The following is a 23619-nucleotide window of genomic DNA, read 5'->3' on the forward strand; positions in this document are numbered from 1 at the left end:
ATCTCCTTATCTTTTTATCTTGTGCGCTGAAGTTTTCTCCGGTCTTCTAAGAAAAGCACAAGAAAGCAAAGCTATACAGGGGAACAAGATTGCAAGACAGGCACCAGAAATTATCCATCTCTTTTTCGCGGATGATAATATCCTTTTTTTGAGAACAATAGATCAGAGCATTCAAATACTGATAGAGATTCTAAAACACTACCAATTAGCTTCGGGACAGAGAATTAACTTGGACAAGTCGGAGATTTTCTTTAGCCGAAATGTACCTCCTACCAGACAGATGCTTATCAAAGATTGGCTGAATGTAAAGGCAGTGGAGAGTCACTCAAAATACTTGGGAATACCAACTATGGTCGGTAGATCCAAGAAACAGATTTTTGAGTTTGTTCAAGAGAAAACTTGGAAGAAGCTAAAAGGTTGGAAAGAGAAAACTCTATCAAAAGTGGGAAAAGAAATTCTCATCAAGTTAGTTGTTCAATCTCTCCCTTCTTACATCATGGGATGCTTCCAATTACCTAAGAGTCTTTGCAACCATTTGGAGAGAATGATTAGCAATTTTTACTGGGGCAGCAAGGAGGGGGAAAGAAAAATACATTAGGTAAGTTGGAACAAGCTTAGCAATGCAAAAGAAGAAGGAGGATTGGGCTTTAGAAGTTTTGAAGCATTTAACCAAGCCATGCTAGCCAAGCAAGGATGGAGATTAATGAAGAGACCTGATTCACTGACAGCAAAAATACTAAAAGCCAAATACTTTGCAAGAAAAAGTTTTCTTCATGCAAACAAAGGACACAATCCCAGTTATACTTGGAGGAGCATATGGGGCATAAAATGGGTGCTGGAATTAGGCGGACTTTGGAGGATAGGAACAGGGAGGAGCACCAGAATTTGGGGAGATCCATGGCTTCCTAATCAAAACGGGCACAAAATTTGGAGTCCCAGAGCAAGTTTTGATCAGAAAGCCACAGTGGACAACCTTATCAACCAGAAAAACAGAACTTGGAACCAAGAATTAATCACAAACAATTTTCTACCTTTTGAAGCAGATCAAATCCTAGCACTACCATTACATATCTAAGAACAAGAAGATAATTTTTACTGGAAATTTAACAGAACTGGGGAATATGAAGTGAAGAAAGCTTATCACCTGATAAGGAAGCACAGCCAGGAACAAGGGCACAGTAGCGTACCAACCCTCGAAGAGAAGCAGCGATGGAAGCACCTTTGGAAGATGAGAATACCACCCAGAACTTTGAACTTCATGTGGAGGCTCATGCATAGATCACTACCTACAAAATCAAATTTACAGAAAAGGGGAGTCAGATGCATTTCAATTTGTCCTAGATGTTTTGAAAAAGAAGAAACTAAATTTCACATTTTCAAGGATTGCAACTGGACAAGGAGGTTTTGGTTTATCTCTCCCTTCACTTTGAGAACAGAATCCGGGGAACAAACTCCTCTATTGGACTGGATTGACGTAACCTTGAAGGAAATTGGGAGAGAAGAAAAAGGGCTTTTCTTGTGCAGCCTCCATAGCCTCTGGCATGGGAGAAATAAATTGGTGTTCGAGAATGATCAATCCCCACCAGAAGTATTGTTGGAGAGAGCCCAAAAAAGTTTCACCGAAGCAAATTTTATGGCAAAAAGATCTGTGTTGTCTCAGGAACCTCCACCGGGTAGCCAAAGTGATGACTTTTGGAGTGCTCCTCCACCAAACACGTTTAAATTAAATGTTGATGCAGCTACTAATAATGGAGGAAGAGGAGGAGTTGGTGTAGTTATTAGAGATAGTGAAAGGGTAGTTGCAGCAGCTGCCACGTTGGAGATTGCTTCATCTCTTTCAGTTAGAGAAGCTGAGGCTATGGCTTGTAATCTGGGTCTGGAATTTGCAACCCAATGCTGTTTTTTTGATATTGAGTTGGAAGGAGACAATATAGAAACGGTGAAGGCCCTTAAATCTAAATACCCATGTGGAGGTTCTTTTGGAGTGATAATTTCCAATTGCAAAACCCTTTTAAATAGATTCAGGTATTATAAAATTTTACATGTAAGAAGACAAGGGAACTTAGCAGCCCATTACTTAGCAAGAGTAGCTCTTACCAAGCCAAATGTAATGTGGCTGGAAGAGACACCCTTAGAAATATGTAATTGGATCTATCTTGATATTTTGAATTGTAGAGTTTAATACAAAGAGAATTTCTTTCAAAAAAAAGATATCTATTATTTTGGAGTAAAATCTACTCCTCTTTTGTGTTTCTCAAACTAAAGATAATATCAATAAAAAATTTAAAATAAAAGGAAGGAAAAGATATAAAAGAAATTGAATAAAATAAAAGGAAAGGTAAAAGAAAGAAAAGAGAAAGACGTAAATGAAAATGAACAAGATGAAAGTAAAGAGAAATTGAAAGTAAAAGTTAAATGCATAAATAAAAAACTGAAAAGGAAAAGTACAATAAAAAATAAAGAGAAACTGGAAAGAAAGGTGGAAGGAATATTTGGTTTTAGTTTGTAAATCCGTTTGCGTCAGGTAGCACTAGCATGTTTAGTGTACTTCGCGAAATAATTCCGACCCTTTATTCTGATCCTAAAAACAGAAAGAATTCTAATAATTAAGAAAAATACAATAGAACCCTAATAGAAATTATTTTCTTCTAATAACTAAATATAACTACAGATACTTCTCACCAGTTGTAACTTGTAATAACTAAATCCAAGTTATAGTTTCAGAGTATATAAGTTGTACCTTCTGCGAGATGTGTATGGCACTTTTGTTGAGCATATTATTCAACAAGTCTTCGTGATTTCTTAGATCATTACATGTCGAATTCCAACCTCATTAGTGCATGGCCAATTTTACATACATATCAAATAAAATATTTATTTTCAATTTAACAACACAAGATTCAGGTGGCACTAATTAATGGAAAAAGAATCAAGCAACTTGCATGGAAAAGATAGAAGTAAAAATAAAACTGCCGTTGTGGCCATGGTATCATGAGTTCATGACACTTGTTGGCACTATCTATGCCGGCTTAGAATTGTAAACATCGAGCAGTACTTTGCAAATTCCAGGGTGACATAGTCCTAATCCTAAATCTACACACTTCTGGAATAACAAAATGGTTGACTCTACTCTATTCTAATCGTTATTGTTATCGCTGACTAATGCTGAGTTTGAAATAAATTTCAAAACTATAAGACAAAGGGTCACGGATTACATCATTCTAGGAACCTAAGGATGTTTGTGTTCATAATGATTTCACTCAATGATCACAAACAAAGTTAAACAACCATGGCTTCTTCTCTCAATAATCTTCTTTGTCTTCTCTTCTCTCTTTTGGCAACTTCATCTTCTATCAGAGTCTCTGCATTTCGTGTTTCAATGAAAACAACATACATGGACCCGCTAAGTTGCTCTGTAGAGGCTGCCAATACATGCACTGCCTCACTCTACCACATAACTCATGATGATTACAGCCTTGAAGAAATTGCATTTTATTACTCTGTTAACTCTTCACAAATCAAGCCTATTAAGTATGGAACAAGGCAAGATTACCTCATAACAGTTCCTTGTTCTTGCAAGAACACACAAAACCTCAGCGGGTATTTCTATCATACAACCTACAAAAATGTGAAGCATGGTGACATCTTTGTGGACATATCAGCTTCTGTTTACAGTGGACAAGCCATGCTGATCACCCAAAGTTTAATTCCAGGCGAAGATCTAGAAATAGACATTCCATGTGGGTGTTCCGAGGATGAGGGTCAAAGGGTTGTCACATATACAGTGCAGCAGAATGATACACCAGAAACAATTTCCCTTTTGCTTAATGCTACCCTGCCTGCCTTCCTGAGAATGAACAAGATTCTAGCTCAGAAACCTGGTTTCATAGATATTGGTTGGGTGCTCTTTGTTCCTTTGGAATTGAATGGGGTTCATGGGGTTCCTCCACAACCCACAGAAAGTAAGTTGTCTCAGATCAAACTCAACTCCTAGCTAGGTCCATGATTACTTTTGTTAAATTGTGCACTGAGTTATATTTATAAATGTTTTACACTTCAGTTGTTAGCAAAGAAGTAGCTTTATTTTCTTATTGCTTGTTGGAACTGCATCTAGAATAAGGAGTTGCAGCCGTTATAGGCGCCATGGTCGGATGTTACAATAGTTTTTACATTTTTTTGTCTCCTCCTAATTTGAAATATGAATGACAAGTCTTTTGTTATTGATCTATTTCCACCTCATCTGATAATGCTTCTCATAGCTAAAATGGCTAATTCAACTAGTTTTGCCACTTGGTCTTTCTTTGGCAGAAACGAAACGGAACTGGCCAATGATAGTTGGTATCGTCGTGGGAGTGCTGTTACTTTCAGTTATCATTATCACCATTCTCATAATTCTTTGGAGAAGGAGAGTCCATCAAATCACCAGAAATGATTCCACAGTTGTCTCTAAAAGATCATTTGTCAACAGAAATATTACCTTGCATAACTCCATCCTTTACAAAGAATATATGGGAGGTAATTTAGCATGTGCATTTGGAAACAAAAGGTTTATTATTCAAACACGAATAAGGAGACTAAAACATTGGTGCAGATGTAATGCAAATTGAATCAGAAAGGCCAGTGATATATGGTCTTGAGGAGATAGAAGAGGCTACAAATAACTTTGATGAAGCTCGAAAAATCGGAGTTGGCGGATATGGGAGTGTTTATTTTGGAATCTTAGAGCAGAAGGTATGCAAATCCACCTTCAGTTCTTCAATGGGCCAGAATAATACATTAATCAATGTGCTAACTTGGAGAATTATAATTTCCTTGCAGGAGGTTGCTGTGAAAAAGATGAGGTCTAATAAGACTAAGGAATTCTATGCGGAACTCAAGGCCTTGTGTAAGATCCATCATATCAACATTGTAAGCAAATAGCTCTCAAGTGTTCTTTGACATGCAAAATCATCCAATTTTAGTTACATGTATATATAAATAAGTAAATAACTGTGGCAGGTGGAGCTATTAGGATATGCCAGAGGAGAAGATCACCTCTATTTGGTGTATGAGTATGTTTCAAATGGATCTCTCAGTGAACATATTCATGATCCATTAGAGCAAGGTATATTTTGGCTCCAAGATCTCTTTGTTGGGATATAATTAAAGCATAAGAGACTTGTTTGAAAATGCCATATAACAGAAGACTTGGCAGCATTACATAATATGATCATATTGTACTTATTATAAAACTACTATGAATACTATACTACCTTAAGTAGTACAACATGAAATTAAGCATTGTGTGAAGAAATCTAAAGCATGGTAAATTGGTAATGGAGCAGGGCACCAACCTCTTTCTTGGAATGCAAGGGTTCAGATTGCACTCGATGCAGCAAGAGGTATTGAATACATACATGATCATACAAAAGCTCGATATGTGCATCGCGACATAAAGACTAGCAATATTCTTGTAGATGAGAAGCTCAGAGCTAAGGTTACAACTCATCACAAGAAATAATATTCTGTGTGCTTCATAGTTGTCACCGTTTCCGTTACATGTGATATTTGATATGATATGATATGATATTCAGGTAGCAGATTTTGGACTTGCAATGCTGGTGGACAGAAGCAATGATGAAAATTTCATAGCAACAAGGCTTGTTGGAACACCAGGATACCTTCCACCCGAGTAAGCTTGATGCCATGCCTAATTGCTTTTCAACCATAACTAGGGTCTTGTTGCATACAATTTCAAGTTTTAACCAACCTTGTTGTTTAAGATCTGTGAAGGAGCTTCAGGTGACCCCAAAAACCGATGTGTTTGCATTTGGAGTGGTTCTAGCAGAACTGATAACAGGGAAACGTGCACTGTTTCGGGACAACAACGAAGAAGGCACCAAAATGAAATCACTTATTTCACTTGTAAGTGTATGTTGATATGATCATTTAGCAGTATTTCAAACGCGTGAGGCTTTTTTTCTTCATCAGGTACATCAAATATTCCAAGATGCAGAGGCAGAGAATGGTCTAGAAGATGTGATAGATAAGAACCTTGAAGGAAACTATCCCATTGAATACGTGTTGAAGGTAGCAGAGATAGCAGGTCGGTGCTTGCAAGAAGATCCAGTAGAAAGGCCTGAAATGAGGGACTTGGTTGGAGCACTGTCACAGATAGTGATGAACTCCATAGAATGGGAAGCATCACTTGGTGGAAACAGCCAAGTCTTCAGTGGTGTCTTTACTGGAAGATGAACAACACAACACAACTCACTCTCTTTCTCTTGTAATTATTGATCTTATTATGGTTTACATGTATAAGCAAATTATTTTATATGACAAGAAACAGATGAACATGTTGATAGCTAAACAAAAAACAATACAGATATCAGTATATGTGTATCACTATGACACTGCTTGACTCTTACTCAGGAGTAATCGACTTCACGTGAAGTTAATAATTAAGAGCCATTAGATGAAAATTTAATCAAATTAGTCAAATTATCTAACGACTCTCAGTTATCAACTTCACATAAAGTCGACTGTATCTGAATTTTCACCTGTGAATTACTATCTAAAAATGTAAAAAAGAAAATCAATAAACTATGAAGACACAAGAGAGTTAGAGAAGCTTGGAATGCAAGTAAAACACGAAAGGAATTTTCCTCAATTTTTTTTAAAATTTTCAAATCATATTATTAAAAATATAAAAAATTTGACAATCTATTTGGACTAATTAGTAATTACAAATAAATTAAAAATAAATAAATATTACTCATATAAAGGAAACGACATGGCGTTTTGTATTTTTCGTTTGATGAGTTGGTTTTAGTCTCAAGACGGCGTCGTTGGGGTCCATGCGTATAGGCTATAGCACTTTCAATTCATTTCAATTTTCAACCCAAGGTAACATGTTCCTCAGCTCTAGCCATTGCAAGAAACAGAGACAGACATCAACCCGAAGACGAAGCTCCAACCTGTAACTGCACACAAACACAAGACACAAGGAATCATTTCTCCATCTCTCTCTCTCTCTCTCTCTCTCTCTCTCTCTCTCTCTTTCTCTCTATGGTTCAGCTTCCAAACATGCCTCGCTGAACCCTAAGCGCTTATTCTTCCTCCTCTTCAGAACTCTTGATCTGATCCAGATCCCGATCTGGTTCTGATTCGGATCCTAATTCCGATCCGATCTACAAATGGCAGGGGCAGCCTCTGCTCTCTTCCTGCTCGACATCAAAGGCCGCGTCCTCATTTGGCGCGACTACCGCGGTGACGTCTCTGCCGTCGAGGCCGAACGCTTCTTCACCAAGCTCATCGAGAAAGAGGTACTTGATCCTTCTCTTTCTTCTCATCACTATCTCTTTCTAATTGCATAACGAGAAATTTAGCTCACAAGTAGCAGCTCAATTATCTTGACCTGTTTATCGGTCCTCTTTTCAACAATCCAATGTTATTAATTTTTAATTTGAATTTATTCGTTTGTTTCTGTTATGCGGTTGCTCATCTGAGTGTTAAGATTTGGCTAAGTTTTATGTTGCTTGAGGCGGTGATGTAATGGAGAATTTGCAGCTTTCAGTTTGTTTTTTGCCCCCTAATTTGTTGTTTTTGGAAATTGTGGTATAGGGGGATCCGCAGTCTCAAGATCCAGTTGTGTATGATAATGGTGTGACCTACATGTTCGTACAACATAGCAATGTTTACGTCATGACAGCAACAAGGCAAAATTGCAATGCCGCTAGCCTTCTTTTCTTCCTGCATCGTGTAGTTGATGTGAGTGTCACTGCGTAGTTATGATTTTGAATATTTTGGATTGCCATGATTTAGAAATTGAGTTTTGTGTAGTTTAAGCTCTAGTGATTGATTTGGATCATCCGTGTCTCTGGCAGGTGTTTAAACATTATTTTGAAGAACTGGAAGAGGAGTCTCTTAGGGATAACTTTGTTGTTGTGGTAAAGTGCCAGTGTAGCTTTGGATTCAGTAATTTGTCAATTGCATTCTTTTGTTTAGGTTTTTCGTTTGTTATAAAGAAGATAAGCAACACTGCTGAGTTATTGTTTCCTTGGCAGTACGAATTACTTGATGAAATTATGGACTTTGGTTACCCACAATATACCGAGGCAAAGATTCTTAGCGAATTTATCAAAACGGATGCTTATAGAATGGAAGTTACGCAGAGACCCCCCATGGCTGTAACAAATGCTGTGTCTTGGCGCAGTGAAGGAATAAACTACAAGAAGAATGAGGTTGCGTTATGAAAGCTATATTATATGTGGATCATTTTGAATTGTAATTTTTTTATTCGAGTCATCAATGACTATTGTTATATTTCTTTCATTTGTTTAGGTTTTCTTGGATGTTGTGGAGAGTGTTAACATACTTGTCAATAGCAATGGACAAATAATTAGATCTGACGTTGTTGGGGCTCTGAAGATGAGAACATATTTGAGGTTTGTTTTTGGCTCTGAAGATATTAATTAAGATTGGTTACTGGTGAAGTAGGTATATGTTAGCAATATGGCCTAGCCACAATTTGAGAAAGGCAAATGGTTGAATCAGTTAACAATTTGAATATGTTGTTTTCTTTTGTTACTAATTATCCATGCTTTGATTGCTTCATTCATACAATACTTTTAATGCTTTCTTAGGAGCAGGTGTTAAACCTTACGCCAGTAGATATTTTTAATGTTGATCCAAAAACTTTACTCATGGGATTCTACTTTTAGAGTTGCAATTGATTCCGAAGAGAGACTTTACACACTGAAGTTTCTGTATACCTAACCTAACCATACCTCTTCGTGAATATTTATCTGAGAACTCAACTTTTTGCTTATTTAATACAGTGGTATGCCGGAGTGCAAACTTGGTTTAAATGATAGAGTATTATTAGAGGCACAAGGTAGAGCAACCAAGGGAAAAGCGATTGACTTGGAAGATATCAAATTTCATCAGTATGTGTTCTTAATTCTTTTAGCTATATAAACTGATCAGTCTTTTATGATGCAGATTTCTATAGACTTTGTGCAAACATGTTTCTATCTTCTTATGGTTCTTTTAAAATGATATGCTGGCATTTGATGCAGGTGTGTTCGTTTGGCTCGATTTGAAAATGATCGGACAATATCCTTTATACCACCTGATGGATCATTTGATTTGATGACATATAGACTCAGTACACAGGTTCTTCTTCTCTAAATATGTAATAGTTTATGTTTGATGGGTAGACATACATGCATGAAATAATTTTGAACTCTCAGTTGATGCTAACATACTTGGTTTCAGGTTAAACCCTTAATTTGGGTGGAAGCACAAGTTGAAAGGCATTCAAAAAGCCGGATTGAGATTATGGTAAAAGCTAGGAGTCAATTTAAGGAACGTAGGTACTGATATTATTTGATCGTCTTACTCCTCCTGCTTCTCTTTTTTTCGATAGAAGATGGGAGATCCACTGATCTTAAATTTATGTAACATGAGATAATTTGCTACTTTGCTCTAGATTTAAGATCACGATAAATTTCTTTACTTCCACAAGCACTCATAGAATCCAATTTTTTCAGCACTGCCACAAATGTAGAGATTGAGCTGCCTGTACCTGCCGATGCAACCAATCCAAATGTTCGAACCTCAATGGGATCTGCATCCTATGCACCCGAAAAAGATGCATTAATTTGGAAAATAAGATCGTTTCCTGGGGGCAAGGTATAAACCACTTGGAAATGGCATTAAATTGGCACCTTAATTGGATTGTGATTAATGGATTTGGTTCTGTTGTTTGATACATTCAGGAGTACATGTTAAGAGCAGAGTTCCGTCTTCCCAGTATAACAGACGAGGAAGCAACTCCTGAGCGAAAAGCTCCTATACGTGTAAAATTTGAGATACCATACTTTACTGTTTCAGGGATACAGGTAATGCTACATATCCAGAAGATTTTTCTTATATCCTGATTTTTATTAGTTAGTTACACCAGTTTTCATTATTTTAGAATCGGGGGATGGATATTTGAACCTGTTCTCTCTATTTGCCCTTTTAGTTTACTGCTTGAACTTATCTCTCTTGTTTCATTCTGACATGAGGGGTGATTTGTGAGCTGCATGAATTTATTATAATTTGTTTTGTTTTCATAATTGAGCTGATATTTAGGTCATGAGAAGGGTTCATCTATGATATTGGATTAGTAAATAATTAGGAATGAAAGTAAGGATTTTTAACAGAACCATAAACTAATACAATTTTATACATTTTTCATTCTTAATGATTTTGTGCTGGAGTTTATTTGAAATGCTTTAGATTATGTCTGCCAGAAGTAAAATCAGCATCAGCTTCATCTGTTTTTGACATCTTTTCTTTTTTCATTTATGTTCTTTTAAAGTTAACTGAAGCTTTGATTATTTTGGTCGAGGAAGTAATTGACATGTAAATATTTTGGTTTGTAGGTAAGATATTTGAAGATAATTGAGAAAAGCGGGTACCAGGCTCTTCCATGGGTGAGATACATAACAATGGCGGGCGAGTATGAATTGAGGCTTATATGAGATCCGGTTTCCCCATTTGGTGTTTGAAATTCACCAAATAATTGTATCATTCAATGATTAATGGCTTCAAACTGGTGGATTGAGGAAAAGAGTATTAAGAGTAATTAGAATTTATTTGGTGAACCATCTTTCTGTTGATGATAGCTGTTCTGGCAGCATATAAGTTGCTCATTGTCTAGTAAGTTCTTGTCAACTGAAAATCATGAATTCCCAAGGGTTAAGCCAGAATAGTCTTTTGGTCAACCCATTTTCGATTGAGAATTTTTTTTTTTTAAATTTGCATCTCTGTATTCACAATCTTTCCAATTTTTTTTTTCTGTCATCAAATTGTAATTTGGTTTACATTTTTGAGGGGTTATTTTGGCCGGATTTTGTATTACCACCAAGTAAATGACTTATAGAGACCAGTTACAGAAAGGAAAATGATTGGCCAGCCCGTGGGTGTACAATTTTTTATTGATTAAAATTTTTTTTCGGATCAAAAGACGGCGTTGCATTTTGATTCGAGTCCTATTCGTGTAGAGCTCCGTCAAAGTGTGCTCAGCATCAATTATTGAATGTCTGTACTCTGTTGCGTTTGTATTTCCTTTGGATTTGGATCCTTAAATGCTCAAAATTAACAGTAACAAGACAATGTCTATTTTCATGTCCACTTTATTGAAAGGGGTATTACATTCGCAGACAATGATAAAGATATAAACATGATCTTATTCTTTATTACTGGATCCATGCCCATGTTTTAAAATCTTATTAACCACCATTTCCACTCATCTAATTATATTCCCTTCTAGCATTTAACAACCTAGTCAACAGCTCATCGAACTCATCGTTCGTACTCAACATGCTAATCCTAGCAAACTCCGGACCGACACCGAATAGCCTCCCTGGTCTCGCAAGTATTCCCAAGTTCTTCAGATATGTTCCACAATCTTCTATGCCTCCCTCGCATTTCACCCACGCAAAGGCTGTAGGAATTGGAAAGCAAATATATTTACATTATAATCATTGTATAAGCACTAATAAGTAATTGAATAGGGAAAAGGAGAAAAGCTCTAAGCAGTGAAGAACGTACCAGAGTTTGTTTCAAATGATTCCTTAGTGAAGTTACAGTAGGCACTAGAGGGTTTGGCCACAGTGAACACTTCACATTGCCCAATTACTTGCCTCATTCTATCCCACCTTTCCCTCAGGAGGCGTTTACCATAATCAAAGAAGTGTTCAGATCCTTTGGGTCCCAAACTTTGGTAACTATCACATACCACTCCTAGTATCTTAGCTGCTCGAATTTGAGATTCTTTTGACACACCAGTGGTGCTTACTTGAATGAAGTGTACCATCTTCTTGGCCACTTGAATGTCCTTCACAATAGCCCACCTTCAGAGCCCCCCAAAAAAGAAAAAAGAAAATCAATTATTAATGTAGGCATATAAACAAACACATACAATCGTTTAGACTTTATAATGAAAAGGTGGTGCTGCCGAGTGCTGACCCAATACGTGAACCAGCATGGCCAGTGCATTTGGAGAATGTGAAGAGCATAAGATCATGATCAGCATGGTGAGTAATGGGAGTGTATTGGGGCCAATAATATGCCAAATCGTGAATCAGCTTCCCTTGAGACGCAGACCTCACAACAGGGTTGTTCTGTGAGGTCACCATCTCAATATATGGTTCATCTTTATCGTACGTGGCAGCATCACCTGCCCATTGGTACAGCCCTGAACGCAGCGCTTTAACCCCATCAAGGTAAAGCTGCAAATTCATTAACCATAAAACTAAGTTGATGGAGAAGCGTTTTGGGGTACAAGAGATTATTAGTGAACAAGAGCTCACCGAATAGAAGGGAGCAGCGCTAACGATGTTAATGGGGCGAACGGAATCCGAAGAGGAGAGGGCAAACCATGCAGCATGGAAAAGCTGGGTGGAACCGGTTCCCACGATGATGTGCTTATCTTGAATGGCAGCGTTATGAACCAAACTGTGTATCCTTTTAATGGCGTCTCCCAGTTCCGGTAACATGTATTGGCACACATTGCTGGCGTCACTCTCATGGCTCATGAACTTCCACCCTTCAATCACCACGCTGCACTTGTCACTCATCATCTTCCAATACGGTACCAACAATTTTGGGTCACCCCTGTTAATTCACAATAGTACATCACATAATTAAAACATGTTCTCGAAAATTCTAATGAAACACACATACACACAAGGCTATCTATCAAAGAAAAATGCAAGAATCTAACATTTCAAGGCGAAGAATAAGGTTGGATGAGTCTGTGATGAGAGGGTTTGTGATTGTAACATTGGAATAAGGCAACCGATTTTGGTTTGCAGGATCAGAAGCCTCGCCTTGTAGAGTAACCATACTGAATACTACTTGTGTTAGTTGGAATGTGCTTATCGTTTATTTATTTCCCTTGTTACAATAATAATGGCAGCCTCACTCGTTCATTATGTCTGTGATTTGCTTACATATATATATGTTTGGAATCTTGGTAACGTTCTTGAAAAATAAGGGGAAAAAAAAAATCAGGTTACATATTTTATCCATGAGGCCAAGACAACGTGTACTGGCTACAAGATAAGCCAAAACTCAAAATGGTTAGCCGCTGGATGTTCGCGATGCGGTTTAAATCGGTTTTATGTAAAAAATTTATCTAATTCAAATTCTAATTTTATTTGCGATACAGTTTAGATTAAATGATTTTTTTAGACAATTTAATTCAATTTTAAATGATTTGAATTAAATTTATATTTTTGTAAATTAAATAAACTATAAAACTAACAAAGTCTTAACATCAAATCTCATTTTAAATTTATAAAATGTTTATTAAATAATAATAATAATAATAATAATAATAATAAGATAAAATGTATAACAAATTAAATATATTATAAAAGAAATTTTAAATATAATAAAATAAATATTATTATATTGTGCGATTTATATTGGATTGGATCGAATTAATTTTAAAAAGTAGATCCAAAATTTAATTCAATCTATGCAATTTATCAAAAATAAAATCCAATCAAATTTAAATTAATAAGATTTTAATCAATTTTTTTTATTTGAATTAGATTGGATGAGCGATTTAATTTAGATGGTTTGAATTTGAATACCCTTTGTTAATAATACATTACTCTATATTGGATATCCAAGTTAATTAAATAGAATAAAACAACTAAAATTTATAGACAAGAAATTAATGAAATTGAACCAAATAGTTTAGATAATAATGAAAATAGTATGACTAAATGGTAAAGATTATAATCTCTCAATATACATAGAGAAATCTATGACTCTTTTACATATTATGAAAATTCATACAAAGAAACTACAATATAAAAAGTTTTACAATTTTTTTTTAATTTTCAATCACTAATTTTATGCAAAACATAGTATATATTAACAAATATTTTAACTACTTACATATAATTTGCCAAAAATAGTAATATGAAAAACATATAGATTACGACTTATTCAATCATTTTATCAACTTGTCATCTTATACAGTTTTGTTAAATTAACTTTATCATCATGCATAATTTATTTTCACCACATGATTAAGTTGTTCTTTGACTAAGTACAAAATTTTAAATTAAGCTAACTTATTTAATTTTGACCAAATTAAAAGTTGTAACTTAGCTATATATTATTCAAGATACAAATTTATTTATTAATGTATATCATATTTAAGGTTTGGTGATGAATCTAGACAAGTCATGGCAAAAAGCATTGCATATACAGCAAAACTGATAATTAAATGAAATTTCTTCTATAAATGTATGCATTTTAATTGACTAGATTTGGTAACAGGTTTTAGGGAAATGAATTTAATTTTACAATAATATTTGAGACAAAAAATATCAATCAAAATAATCTAAATTGATCTTACTTAATATTTATTAATTATTANTTTTTACATTGTGTGTTGAATAATTATCTAAAAAATGAATATAATTAAATGATTATATAAAATATTTTAGATAACCGTTAAAATAAAACTCTATGGAAATAGGTTATAGATAAATGATTCGGTTATATGAACAAAGCATATCATGAAGGATTCGGTGATGTTACTATTGTCCTTAATTGATTTATTGAATTTATAAACTTCCATATATTAATTAGTTTGGCATATTGATTTGAACTCTTAAAATAGAACTCTTATGAAATAGGTTATAGATAATAGATTTGGTTATATGAACAAAGCAAATCGTGAAGGATTGGGCGATGTTACTATTGTCCTTAATTGATTTAAGGAATTAATAAACTTCTATATGTTAATTAGTTTGGCATATTGATTTGAATTATTTTTATTTTGGTAATGCCAGAGAGGAAAAATAATCAAAATTTATTTTATTTAGAAAAAATCAAAATTTATTTTATTTAATATTTATTATTATTGTAATAATTAATAAATATTAAATAAAATAAATTTTACCTGTTTTTAGTTATTTTTATTTTGTTATCAAATATTTTTTTTTATTTTGTCATACAAAGTACAAACACATTCACACACACCAACTTAGTAACTACTAGAATTCGAACCCAGTGTGATTGTTTTTGAGGCAAACAACTTTATCACTACATCACATGCTTCCACCACTTATTTGAATAATTTGATTACATACTTGGTAATAACCTTTTTTTTTGGGTGACGTAATAACCTTTTTTTGGTAAGCATACAGGCCGGAGCCCAAAAAGCCCATAAAGTAACAGAAATTGGGCCTCGAGGCCAAACTTTACTTGAGCCCAATTGTTTAGCCTGAGCAGATCCCTCTCTCTCCTCCGAAGAACTAGGGTTTTGGGGTTTGCTTCCTTCCTTCCTTGGAATGTGAAGATCAGAAGCAGGAGCAGCAACGTCAATTCGAGAATGTCGGTGATGCAGCGTTACGGGCGCACCAAGAGCGTTCTGAAGCGTTCGAAGAAGTACTTGGACGAAGCGCTTTACTTGAAGCTCTTCAGGGAAGGTTCCTCTGAACTCAACGTGCGGCAGCAGCTGAACCAATTCTTCAAGTGCGGAAAGCGCGTTTACAAATGGGAGGTCGGCGACACACTCAAGAAGCTTCGCCAACGCCATCTCTATTCCCCTGCTCTCAAGGTTTTCTTGTTTTTTTATTATATTTTATCGGTTACTTGTTTCTACGTCATTTTTGAATTCGTAATTTTTAGAAAGAGAACATGATATAGTGGTCAAATTGATATAATCTTAACTGTGTTTTGATCTAGTGTTAGTTTGAGTTTCATTTCTGAGAGATTATAGTGCTGATGTTGATGTGATTGTTTAGAAGCTATGGATTTATGTGATTTATGAATGTGGATGCATCAAACCTAGTTTTGTTGGTTGTGGAACAGTTCATCAAAAGAGTGGCAGTGAACTAGTGATAATACAAAATCATATATGCAGAGGAGTGGTTTTCGTTCATAACCTGAAGGAATTTGAGATTATGTAGGCCCTAGTAAGGAGACTGAATCAGATAAGGGTAGTGGTGGTTCAGTAGCTAGATTTATACTATAAGAGGTTTGGACGGAAATGATTTGAATATGAATATAATTTATGAAAGAACACTGTGGCATCACAAAATCCATATATGACTGACCCTGCCTAGTCTTAATGGAAAAAGGTTTGGTATGCTATTTCCGTTTCAAATTGAGTAATTAGGTGTTGAATTTTATGTTATGTTGTTGCTGGGTATGTATGCTGCTGGTACGGTGTGACACTAAGCTAGAATTAAATCTAGAAATCATAGTTGGCAGACTGTAGGTTCTTTTACTTAAATTATTTATGGAAAAATGTGTCTTTTTCTCCAATGTTACAGCTCTCACAAACCATGGCTAAGAGGAATATGAACAAGACAGTCAGCGACCATGCTATACATCTTGATTTGCTTGCTAAAGCTCAAGGCATTGCTGCTGCTGAGAATTATTTTGTTAATCTCCCTGAAACAGCAAAAAATCATCTATGTTATGGAGCCCTTCTCAACTGTTACTGTAAGGAATTGATGACTGAAAAAGCAGAAGGTCTGATGGAAAAGATGAAGATTCTCAAGCTTCCTTTAAGTTCCATGTCTTACAATAGCCTTATGACTCTGTATACTAAAGTAGAGCGGTCAGAGAAGATTCCCTCCATCATAGAAGAAATGAAAGCTAGCAGTATAATGCTGGACACATACTCGTATAATGTCTGGATGAGAGCTCTTGCTGCTGTTAATGATATTTCTGGTGTTGAAAGGGTTATGGATGAGATGAAGAGGGATGATCAAGTCACTGGAGATTGGACGACATATAGCAACTTAGCATCAATCTATGTCGATGCTAGCTTGTTTGAGAAGGCAGAAGTAGCACTCAAAGAATTGGAAAAGAGAAATGCTCGCAAAGATCTCTCTGCATACCAGTTTCTAATCACATTGTACGGGAGAACAGGTAACTTATTAGAGGTTTACAGGGTTTGGCGTTCTCTTAGGCTGGCATTTCCTAAAACCGCAAACATAAGTTATCTGAACATGATTCAAGTGCTGGTTAATTTGAAAGATCTTCCCGGAGCAGAAAAATGTTTCCGGGAGTGGGAATCTGGATGTCCTAAGTTTGATATCCGAATTGCAAATGCTCTGATTGGAGCATACACAAAACTAGATATGCTGGAGAAGGCCAAAGAGATCAAGGAACGTGCTCGGAGGAGGGGTGCCAAGCCTAATGCTAAGACCTGGGAGATCTTTCTTGATTACCATCTTCGAAAAGGAGAATTTAAGTTGGCTGTGGATTGTCTAGACAATGCAGTATCAATTGGTAGAGGAAATGGCGAGAAGTGGGTTCCATCATCGGAGACCATTAGTGTTATGATGAAGCATTTTGAGCAAGAGAAAAATGTTGATGGTGCAGAAGAATTTGTAGAGATCTTGAAGAAATCTGTGGAATCTCCCGGTGCAGAGGTATTTGAATCCTTAATTAGAACTTATACGGCTGCTGGTAGGACCAGTGCTGCTATGCGACGACGATTGAAGATGGAGAAAGTGGATGTGAGTGAAGAAACCAAGAAGTTGCTTGAGGCTATCTCAGTGGAGTGAATAGTGATAGTCTCATCCTTCAAGTTTTGATTGCTGTAAAATCAATGAAGCCGTGAACGTTGCACACATTTTGGCTTTGGTAATAATATCTGGTATGTCAATTAAATTCAAACCTTTTGAGGTGACACATTTTTTCGACCATTGAATATGGGGAAATGGATTAGATGGATTTTGGATTCGGTAATGCTATTTGGTACCAAACAATTCCCGAAGGGAACTACGGTTTGGCAACGATCAAACATTTGTGTTTGGGTATTGTTTTGCTTGATTTTTATTCGACTTCGACACAAGTGCCGATCAAGCTTGTATCTAAGATGTTAATTCGGAAAGCAGATTTGACTCTAAAAAAATGAGTTCAACCCGGGACTTATCGGCTTTAATGTTGAAATTAACTTTGCAAGTAGTGGAACATGAAATTCTTGTATTATTAGCAATAAATTGATATAAACAGAAATTTAACATGAATTGATGGCCAAAATTTAATTAAACAATCTTAAACGTGGAATTAAAATAAAGAAATAACAAAATGCTATAAAAGAGGAAATGAATAACAGAGCTGGAAACAACAATAAATTGAAAAAACACCAAGCTGGAAACTATTTGCTTTAGTGTGATTTGTGGTGTTTAGTGGAAGTCTCCCTTAAACTATTTGCTGCTACTCTTATTTCTAGAAAAACAAATTCTTGAGCTGAAAAAGCATTTTTGATAGTTACCGAAGTTTACCCACGTTTTTTCTATTACTTGCTCTTCAAGGACAAACCCCCAGATTCTTACTACAACTTGAGAATCAAATAACATATCCTACGTTTGTGGCAGTTTTATCCATTAGGATAAGATTGGTTTTTAAACATCTGTTAATTGTGACATCTTTACTTCAGCCTCTCCGCTGTTATTTTCAACCATCAAGATTTCACTACGATGAGTATTCTTCAATTTTTAACCCTTTTTGTTAATTACTTACAATACTCCCAGTAGAACTCATAGTTTATGCTAACAGGTATTATCAACTTTCGCCATTAGTACATGAACATAATTATATACAACAATCTGCTTCCCCATAAAACCTTCAACTTTTATAACCCTAAAATCAATTTCAAATTTTTAAATCTAATAAATTACATTATATGGAAACTTCTGGTTAAAAAGATGGAGACTTTTTTTGTTGGTAAGAGTAAAACCAAACCATACATGAGACAAACGAGAAACAGCATCCAGGTGTGTGTGATCCTAAGTTCTAAACAGTTCTGCATTGTAAAAAAAAAAAAAGTAAATTACATCACATTAAAGAAAAAGCATAAAACCAAAATATAATAATGTTGTGTATATAATATATATGCCTCTGTTCTTCAAACAGAAAAAACACTTGATATTTTTTCAGTACTAAACCCCTTTCCTATGCATTGGCTTGTGGTCCAAGTGAGAGATACATATGTATAGCACTCACTGAATCTGAATGCGAAAGCCTAAATGAGCAGCGCCTCATTCATCTGTCACAAATTATAATTGCCTTCAAAGTCAATTCTCTCTTCACCTTATTTATCGGAAATGTTTGGTAACAAAAAAAAATTAGCCAACAACTACCAGAACTTGCCTTATTTAACATTTAGTAATTGTTTCACTTATTTAGCATTCATTACTTGTTATTTAACAATTAATAAATACTATATAAGACAGATTCTAGTGTATTTTTTTGTCTTCCTAACATTACTATTTATTATTATATTCATTATACGTTCATATATGCCATACATTAATTTATAACTACACTACAGACATATTGCAATTAACGGGACAATATTATTGTTTATGTGTAGCATCTTATCATGCATGGATTGATGACAAGAATGATAAGATATACATAATACATTAATTGCTTAAATGATGGGTGGCAGTAACGTAGTCTTTAAGGAAAAGATAGCTGGGTAATCAACGCAGGTAAATACTATCAAGTTGGACACAATGTGCGCATACTTGTTATTATTAAAAGCTATGATTTTGCTGAATTTGATTACTTTAAGGATTTTGGACGTTTTACAATCATGATAAAGATCGGAATTGCAACGCATGCTGCTGCATATGTGGTCACTTACAACTCTTCAATCAATTCATGAACAAAAAACATATATATCATAACAAGAATTAAAACTTTAACTCTATTTTTCCATGTAAGTTTTGTCTTGTATTGTCTCTCATTTAAGAATATAAAAAGACTAATTAATTAATTAAATGTTAAACCTTTATTTTCATCTGGCATTCTTCTTTTTAAGTTCAAAACTGATTAACAAAGAACAATAATAGAGGAAATGAGGAAATTAAAGCATATATGAAAAATTAAATAGTCCAATATTTTTGGGAGGGATACCAAGAATCATATAGTATATTTACTCTTTTTCCTTCCAAGATTTACAAAAATTTCCAGAAAGCAATATGTGATCAATGGATGACCTGTTAGTAAAAAGAGAAAAGAAAAGAAAGGAATCAACAATTTAGAACTTTAATTTAAACATATAAAAATAAATTACCCAAGATCACTAACTAAAAGAACTTGAGAGGAAAATGGGTACTATCCCAAAATTGAAAAAAAAAAGAAATTAAAAGGAAAAGAAGAAAAGATTCACCTCTATCTAATATCTATATATAATTCTTCTATATGATTAATTAATTAATTAATTAATTAATTCCCTTAGGGACACTTGATGTTTCTTCCAGGACCACCATAGTAAAAGTAATTCCCCCAAACATTATTAATGCCTCCTTGTATATCATAGCAATTTGGGTGATCTGCTAAAACCTTGAGATTGTTCAATGGAATCAAATTGTTATCCCAATCCACAACTTGCAAATTCCTAAAGTATGAAGCTTTTGCAAACCCCTCCTCAGCAAAATGTCCACTTCCCATTTGGGTGCTTGTGTGAGACCCTGAAGACCTTGAATTTACAACTTCACCCCCAAATTGAACCATGCTTGCATGGTCCCCTAAGTGTGAGAACAAGAATGATGGCCAGTACCCTACTAACACCCCTGACCCAAATTCAAGCCACCAATTCCCATGCTTTGGATCCTGTCATAATCAAATTTTTAAATAAACAAATAAATAAATAAAATTTGATTTTGATAAACTAAGAACATTTTTAAAAGGAGGATTTTTAGAGTATCACTTTTGATACTTTCAATAAATGAATTGATTTAGAATTGAAATCTGCATTAGAATTAATTGATGAAATAAAATCGGTATCACTTTAATAAAAAATCAATAAAATTTGTAGTTTATATAATTATGTTGATGAAATAATTAAAAATAATATAAAATTCTAATTGAATTAAGACTAAGTATTGAATGAACAAAATGAAATTGAAACTAGCAGCACATGCTCTAACTATTAACTACTATATTGTCATTTAATCATATTTATTTATTTTTAAAGGTAATCATTTAAGTAGTAAATAAAAATAGTAGTTTTGTTTACTAAGAAAATAATATATAATTAAAAAAAGAAAAACAACTCCTCTACAACGGCACACTTTATTTGTTTTTGTGGCAAAGCAAAGCTACTCAAATCGAAGACATAATGATTAAGTGGCACATGTTAGCTAGCATGAGAAGAAGTGAAATGGGTCAAAAAGATATCAAGAAACTAAAGGTGGTGAATGAAATATCCAAAATATTGGAATTTTTTGTTAAAATAATATTAGATGAGGATTGAGGGAGAAGCAAAAACGGTGAGGAGCTCAGAAGTATAAGCTCTTTAATTTGAAAAAGAAAGAGAATCTTTCAAAGAAGTAAACAAAAAATCATAAGAGTTTGCAGGACATTATTCGAATTCACCGAATGATTTCATGAAATGTTCCAAAGTAGTAATAAAGAGAGTAAAGTGGTGCACATAGAGTAACTAGAATAATTTATGCACTACAATTTATTCCTTTATTTTTTCTATTTACTTTAAATATTTAACTATTTATCAACTGAAAGTTTATATTAATCATGCTGCCTTTGCTTCTAATGTTATGTAACAAATTTCAAATACACATTGCGAGATTTTCATAATAGACCATCCTTTTCAGTTTGGCTGATTTGCCTATAGAATTTGCATATTTTGTTGAAGTTGAAAAAAATAAATAAAGTATTCAAATCCAATGGTATGCATTCATCAGTCTTCTTCTGACATGTCTCATTATTAAAACAAAATCTCTTTTATCCTTTAGATGGGTTGGACCCATAATCTGATCTTGTTTTAACGCACTCATTCTCTCACAAAAGGACTATACTGTAAACCAAGAACAAGAATAAGCCAAGCCTTATTAAAACTATGATAATTTTATAGTAACTATTAATTTGCACAAAATAGTATAAAAGTTAATATATATATATATATAATTACTGTATTACTTCATTTTAAACTTTAACCCCGGCCGTTTCATTAAAAAAATGTATTATTGTTTTCCTAAGGTAAAAAAATTCGGTAATTAACCAGGAGAAGTTAATTACCTTCCAAATGAGTAAACTAATATCAAATTGTCCACCGTTATATGAAGAAGTTGGAGAGATTGCGGCCCCAATTGCAATTTTATTGTTAACTTGAACAAAGCCAGAGCAAAGCAAATTGTAACACCCGGTTGCTTGGTATGCATCAGTCTGCAGAAAGAGATATATATGAAACAACAACAATAAATACAAATATGAATCATTATTATTCTCACTTTTCCTATCTATCTTACCCTTCAAGCAAATATATATTTTTTAGGGAAAAGTATAGATAAATAATAAGAATACTAAACAATGTGAACAATAAATATGTCAGATGTTCAATTCAATAGGTATGCAGATGATTATGTTCATTATTTTTAATTAAAAGATTATTTCTTTTGATTCGATTTACTTAAGCACAATTAACAATGGTTGAATGTTCAATTTACTAGGTAGACAAATGATTATTCTAATATTAAGGTTTATGAGATAATTTGGAGGTGAAGTGTTTTTTTATTTTATTGGGTCAATTCTAGAACCTATTGTTCACATTGTTTATAAAAGTTATTATCTACCTAACAAAACTGATTTTTAATTGTTCACGGTATTTTCTAATCCGACAAACTAAAGACTAATGATCACTCACCCAACCCAACCCAAGATGGTTTTAAATATATAAAATATAAGAATACAAAAGTATATATAGCACATGGTATATGTAGTTTCACACCCCATTTAATATGTGATTATTGCTTCATTTAACATTTTAACTTAATCATTACATACATTACATATATACATACCGTCCAATAAGTAAAGAATCTTGGAAAGCTGTCCCCATAGAGCTCAGGGCTGACCTGCATGAAATTTACTTGAAATTAACATAATAGAATAAGTTACAAAATTCAACACATGAATGAAAATGAGAGGTAGGTGTATAGTAGTTGCATATGCTAGCTACCTTACCTTGTGAGTACTAACCAAATATATATAGAGGAAGCATGCATTTTAAGAAATAATAAGTATACTTAACTTTTAAATATTATAATAAAGTAACTAATTGAATTGAAGAAATTGAAGAGTGCATGCCTGCCAACCAGCTTCAATAGTGTTAAGATCATCCCCAAAAGAACCAGAAATGACCCAAATTTGAGATAAGCTGAATTCATATTGGTTTTCTACAAGAGGTGCCCACACATTTATGCTTGCTTTTGCTCCATAGTATTCATCTCCACTCACATACCCTACTGCATGCTGTGTATGTATGTCAAATATTATTAACTATATATTTTTATTTGTAATTTGTAATAACTTCATTTTCATCAATAATCCATAATTAATAACCTGAATTTATTATTAATTTCATCAATTTACATACACAAATATTTATTTATTATTACTAAATATAACTATTTAATTAAATATAACAATATAAAATAAGTTTATTATATCTCACAAGGTTAGGATTTTGTAAAAGTTAAATAATAAGAGCCTCTTATTGCTTTGGAGTTCGGAGCTGCAGGGTGAAACAAACCTGAGGAACCATGGAATTCTGTGATCGCTATAAATAGG

The 23619-nt window shown here is 34.1% G+C and overlaps 4 protein-coding genes across 5 annotated transcripts in view; 2 read left to right on the top strand and 2 right to left on the bottom strand.

Annotated features, from left to right (window-relative positions):
* The first annotated feature begins 6844 nt into the window (after positions 1-6844).
* On the top strand, positions 6845-10944 carry LOC107481360 (AP-1 complex subunit mu-2). The gene is made up of 11 exons (XM_016101644.3): positions 6845-7304; positions 7603-7749; positions 7866-7928; positions 8046-8222; positions 8323-8426; positions 8820-8927; positions 9060-9156; positions 9259-9356; positions 9534-9675; positions 9762-9884; positions 10413-10944. The coding sequence occupies exons 1-11, from the start codon at positions 7176-7178 to the stop codon at positions 10509-10511; spliced, it is 1287 nt and encodes a 428-aa protein (XP_015957130.1). The 5' UTR covers positions 6845-7175; the 3' UTR covers positions 10512-10944.
* Positions 10945-10998: 54 nt separating this feature from the next.
* On the bottom strand, positions 10999-12901 carry LOC107481141 (tryptophan aminotransferase-related protein 1-like). The gene is made up of 5 exons (XM_016101355.3): positions 12758-12901; positions 12345-12648; positions 12001-12263; positions 11584-11885; positions 10999-11476 (listed from the first exon to the last, which is right to left on the bottom strand). The coding sequence occupies exons 1-5, from the start codon at positions 12877-12879 to the stop codon at positions 11283-11285; spliced, it is 1185 nt and encodes a 394-aa protein (XP_015956841.1). The 5' UTR covers positions 12880-12901; the 3' UTR covers positions 10999-11282.
* Positions 12902-15289: 2388 nt separating this feature from the next.
* On the top strand, positions 15290-17766 carry LOC107481359 (pentatricopeptide repeat-containing protein At1g60770). The gene is made up of 2 exons (XM_016101643.3): positions 15290-15619; positions 16338-17766. Exons 1-2 carry the CDS (start codon positions 15392-15394, stop codon positions 17580-17582), a joined length of 1473 nt encoding a protein of 490 aa, XP_015957129.1. The 5' UTR covers positions 15290-15391; the 3' UTR covers positions 17583-17766.
* Positions 17767-19933: 2167 nt separating this feature from the next.
* The window catches only part of LOC107481358 (uncharacterized), a 4844-nt gene continuing 1158 nt past the window's right edge, over positions 19934-23619 (bottom strand). The window contains exons 4-8 of one of the 2 annotated variants that reach the window (XR_008006829.1): positions 23137-23301; positions 22851-22904; positions 22069-22215; positions 20201-20643; positions 19934-20027 (exon numbers count right to left, since the gene is read on the bottom strand). Coding sequence is in view for 1 of the 2 variants with exons in the window: in XM_021139142.2 (XP_020994801.1) it covers positions 20266-20643; positions 22069-22215; positions 22851-22904; positions 23137-23301 (744 nt within the window). In the remaining variant the exon portion in view is untranslated. Of the gene's footprint in view, positions 20644-22068; positions 22216-22850; positions 22905-23136; positions 23302-23619 lie in introns of both variants that reach the window. The other variant, XM_021139142.2, reaches the window with a different exon arrangement.

Source organism: Arachis duranensis, chromosome 3 (genome assembly GCF_000817695.3).
Source record: "Arachis duranensis cultivar V14167 chromosome 3, aradu.V14167.gnm2.J7QH, whole genome shotgun sequence".
NCBI lineage: Eukaryota > Viridiplantae > Streptophyta > Magnoliopsida > Fabales > Fabaceae > Arachis > Arachis duranensis.

Bases quoted from the DNA above. Each gene is read 5' to 3' on its own strand.
- LOC107481360 (XM_016101644.3), top strand. From the start codon at position 7,176: ATGGCAGGGGCAGCCTCTGCTCTCTTCCTGCTCGACATCAAAGGCCGC. The intron at 8,928-9,059 runs GTATGTGTTCTT...CATTTGATGCAG, and splicing joins GAAGATATCAAATTTCATCA to GTGTGTTCGTTTGGCTCGAT. The intron at 9,885-10,412 runs GTAATGCTACAT...TTTGGTTTGTAG, and splicing joins TTACTGTTTCAGGGATACAG to GTAAGATATTTGAAGATAAT.
- LOC107481359 (XM_016101643.3), top strand. From the start codon at position 15,392: ATGTCGGTGATGCAGCGTTACGGGCGCACCAAGAGCGTTCTGAAGCGT. The intron at 15,620-16,337 runs GTTTTCTTGTTT...CCAATGTTACAG, and splicing joins TCTATTCCCCTGCTCTCAAG to CTCTCACAAACCATGGCTAA.
- LOC107481141 (XM_016101355.3), bottom strand. From the start codon at position 12,879: ATGGTTACTCTACAAGGCGAGGCTTCTGATCCTGCAAACCAAAATCGG. The intron at 12,264-12,344 runs GTGAGCTCTTGT...ATGAATTTGCAG, and splicing joins GCGCTGCTCCCTTCTATTCG to CTTTACCTTGATGGGGTTAA. The intron at 11,477-11,583 runs GTACGTTCTTCA...CAATTCCTACAG, and splicing joins ATCATTTGAAACAAACTCTG to CCTTTGCGTGGGTGAAATGC.